This window comes from Papaver somniferum, chromosome 1 (genome assembly GCF_003573695.1).
Source record: "Papaver somniferum cultivar HN1 chromosome 1, ASM357369v1, whole genome shotgun sequence".
Classification (NCBI taxonomy): domain Eukaryota; kingdom Viridiplantae; phylum Streptophyta; class Magnoliopsida; order Ranunculales; family Papaveraceae; genus Papaver; species Papaver somniferum.
The window spans coordinates 41,178,644-41,182,684 of record NC_039358.1 but is presented as its reverse complement, the minus strand read 5'-3'; the positions used below and the strand labels follow the sequence as shown (position 1 = coordinate 41,182,684).

The 4,041-nt window shown below is 36.2% G+C and overlaps 1 protein-coding gene across 1 annotated transcript; it reads right to left on the bottom strand.

Annotated features, from left to right (window-relative positions):
* Positions 1 to 2,568: 2,568 nt before the first annotated feature.
* LOC113292598 lies at positions 2,569 to 3,147 on the bottom strand. Its single transcript, XM_026541512.1, has one exon. It carries the CDS (start codon positions 3,145 to 3,147, stop codon positions 2,569 to 2,571), a length of 579 nt encoding a protein of 192 aa, XP_026397297.1.
* Positions 3,148 to 4,041: the final 894 nt, after the last annotated feature.

Here is a 4,041-nt window from a genome sequence, read left to right as displayed (position 1 = left end):
AGCAGGTCATATCTTCTTCGTCGAAGCCAGTCACCGATGATGAAGAAGAAGGAGAGGGTACTGAGTTGACTCCAAATACCATTGAGGATATCAAGGTGGCAGAGCGGGTGGAATCTGAAATGATAAAACCTTCTTCGTCGAAGCCAGTCACCAATGATGAACAAGAAGGAGAGGGTACTGAGTTGACTCCAAATACCATTGAGGATATCAAGGTGGATGAACAGGTGGAATCTGAAATGAAGAAATCTTCTTCGTCGAAGCCAGTCATCGATGATGAACAGGAAGGATAGGGTAATGAGTTGACTCCAAATACCATTGAGGATATCAAGGTGGAAGAGTGGGTGGAATCTGAAATGAAGAAAGCTTCTTCGTCGAAGCAAATTATTGAACAAGAAGAAAACGAAACTCAGTTTGTGATTGACGAAAATGCTATTAGGAAAATGGAATCTGAATACAATAAGAAAGGTTGTTCGTCATCAAATCCAAATGTTGGAAGTGTATACTACTACTCAGTCGTAAAAATGGCAAAGGATTTAATTGAATTTGAAAATGAACAACCTGGATTCGATTTAGGACTGTCGCAGAGTGACAGTCAAGAGCAAGGACAGGGAGAAGTAAGTGCTGAACAAAGGATGAGTAACATGATTACAAGAATGAGGGAAGACAGAAGGAATTTGGGACCACCTATCAGAATGCGGGATTACACCACTGTGAAAAGAATAAAGGTTACAGATCGTAAGTGCAAGGAGAACAAGGAGGTGCAGGAAGAACAGGGGGTAAATTTCAAACCAGTTGATAACTTGAAGATCTTGAAGGTACTCAACTAGAAAGAGAAACCCCTCGTGACCACTTTTTTGAGAAAGAACAATGAAAGATAAGTGGGAAATAACTGATGAAACCAAGACTGGTTTCATCAGAATTTTGTTCCAAGTTATGCATTGTTTCTCCTTTTTTGATCCATCATTGACTAGCTTTTTAAAAATAAAATTAACAGGACAACGGCGTGGGAGCATTTAAATCTTCAATTACGTATATCGGGGAAGATGATGGATAGTTTTATGAGAAAGGGTGACGTCGCAGGAAACATCATTGAGTTCTACATGTTGAAGCTGCAAAAAAACATAAAAAAATGAGTTAAAACAAGATGGTTCTCCAAAGTACAAGAGAGCTGTGTTTCTAAGCACATTTTCCTATGTAAGTTTACTCTGAAATTCTCTAATGTATTTTTTTTTTGGCAGAAAAAATAGTTTTGGAAAACAAAAAATGATGTTGTTTATATGGTTAATTTTGATGGAATCAAGTTTGGTTTCATCAAACTTGCATGTCTGTAACTCATTAAGGAGCTATTATCTCGTATTTTGTTTCAGACATTACACTCACTAGGTAAGAAATGTGGTGCTCTAATAGAAGGTTTCATCGACAAAATGGATTACAACGTGCAGTTTTTGTTCGTTCCATTGTTGACAACAATTGGAGATGTAAACCATTGGACATTGCTTTCTTTTGATATGGAAACCGGAGAATTTTATCACTACAACTCCTTGGCTTCCACAGAAGAAGAATGCAGAAAAAGTGCTGAAAGCATGAGACAACGTATAGCATCAGCATTTGCACAGCACGACGGAAAGCTCCCCCGTGATGCACAACCCTACATGTTGTGAACAAATGGGGTAAGTTATATTTGGAAGTTTATAGTTCACAATGCTTGAAATCATTTCATCACTTGTAAACAATTAGAAACCAAAATGCTTTACATATTGGTTTTAATGTCAGAACACTCTCATCTAGTCATTTGTAACAATTGAGACATTGTTTTGGTTTTTCAGGAACGATTGTGGCCTGCATTTTTGCTATTATATGAAGAGCCTGTTGAAAGGAAATATGTCTACAGATGATATACGAGAAAAGGTGCATAACATGAGACCAAAGTTGGCGTTAAAGATACTCCTTGACAATATAAAATAATACTCGCATGTCGTGCCCGTTCTCTTGAACATTCAGTTTTAGTTGAAGTTTAAATTACTTTTGAAATGGTTATCGAGTAATTGTAATGATGATATACAGTTCTTCTTGCACATTCAGTTTTAGTTGAAATTTAAAGTACTTTTGAAATGGTTATCGAGTAATTGTCATGGTGAAAAATTACAGTTTATATAAACAAAAATTTCATCTAATTTCAGTTGTAGTCTCTTAAAAGCTTATGTCTATGGAAATACGATGTAAACGCAATCAATCAACAATAGACAACATCATCTACTGTATTTTCAAAGATGCAGAAGAAAAGTGAAAGTAAAATAATTGTGAAACCAAATATGGTTTCATCAAAAAAATGATGAAACCTATTTTGGTTCCACTAAATGCCTGCAGAAAATCTGACAAAAGCTTAAACTTGTTTATTCTCTGCCAAATTATAGAATGAAAACACTGCAACACATTAACTTCTAAAACAAAAATCTACTGAAATCTGAAATAGTAGATAAAAGCAAGTTCAACACAACAAGTTCTCATGAAAATCTGAAATTAAAGTCTAAAAACGAAACTAAAAGTTAAATTTGATACAACAAGTACTCATGAAATCTGACGAGAAGGGCATGTCCGTTTATTATGGGTGGTCAAAACCTTGCAGGAACCACAGGTTCTCATCTTGTTATTGGGAACTGAAACTGTATTAGGAATCCTCTTCTTCTTCGATGGACGTCCTGGTTGTGGTCCATTATTCGTACCAAAAACCATCGATTTTGGAGACACTGTCACGGGATTTTCGACTGTGGGAACATGATTGATTGCATGTTTATATGATTCTCGGTAGAACTTTACTGTAAAGTGGTGTTCAACATACTTGTAAGGATCTTCTCCATTCACCATGATACAACAGACAACATGGGCACACGGGAAACTGTCAATACGCCAACGGTTGCAAGAACATGCTCTTCTTTTCAAATCGACTGTCTGTGTTAATGAAGCATGAAATTCAAACACATATTCAAATGACTTGGTGACTTGGTAGTTACATCCATGCATCTTGTTGTCGTGGAGCAGAGCTTCATATTCTGGACATAGAGTTTGACGCCAATTCATTAAGTTAGCAGAGTCCTCGCGGCGTTTACACATTTGGTCCATAAGCTTGACCCTGATCTCATCAACCATGATGGCTATAGGATTCTCTCTCTCTTCAACAACCGAACCGTTGAAACTCTCAACAATATTTGAACACAACCTACCATATCGTCTACCCTTGAAGAAAAAACTTGCTCATTTATCAACAGGAGCTCTACTTAGATAGTCTTGTAACTTTTGATTTTCAATCTTCCTCAACTTAACCCAATTCTCTGTAAATTCTTTATGAGTAGAAGCATACGCACATTTCTTAAACAGTCCCAATACATATTTGTTATAAACCTTGGAATTCTTTTGTAAGCATGTATTGATATTGCATTCCATATGCCAGTAGCACCAACCATGAAAAGCCTCAAGAAATACAACAGGAATTTGAGTTACCAATCCAATACCTCGATCACTCACAAAAGTAAGATTTGGTCGCAAAGGAGAAAGGACTTTCTTCAAATTATCCAAAAACCGTTTCCAGTTCGCTTCATTCTACGATGAAACCACACCATAAGAAAGAGGGTAGATTTCTATAACATGAACAAAAAACATAACACAAGCATAAGATGCTATGAAAACCAAACATAAAAATAGTGAAACCAAAAATAAAAATGATGAAACCAAACATAAAAATGATAAAACCAAAAATAAAAATGATGAAACCAACATAAAAAAATGATGAAAACCTTACCATCATTTCCGGTTAGACCTGTTGCTGCCATCATATGACCAAGGTACTTGCTTTTCAAGTGAGCCGCATCAACGAATAATACAGGAGGACAGAAATTGAATCCGCGACTACAAGCTTCAAAACAGATAAACATCCTCTGAAATTTTTGAGTCCCTTCTTCAACTTCCAAAACCACGTAAGATCCAGGATTGGTTTCAATCAACTTGTTTTTATACCAGTTCAAGAACATAAAAGATTTCTCGTTC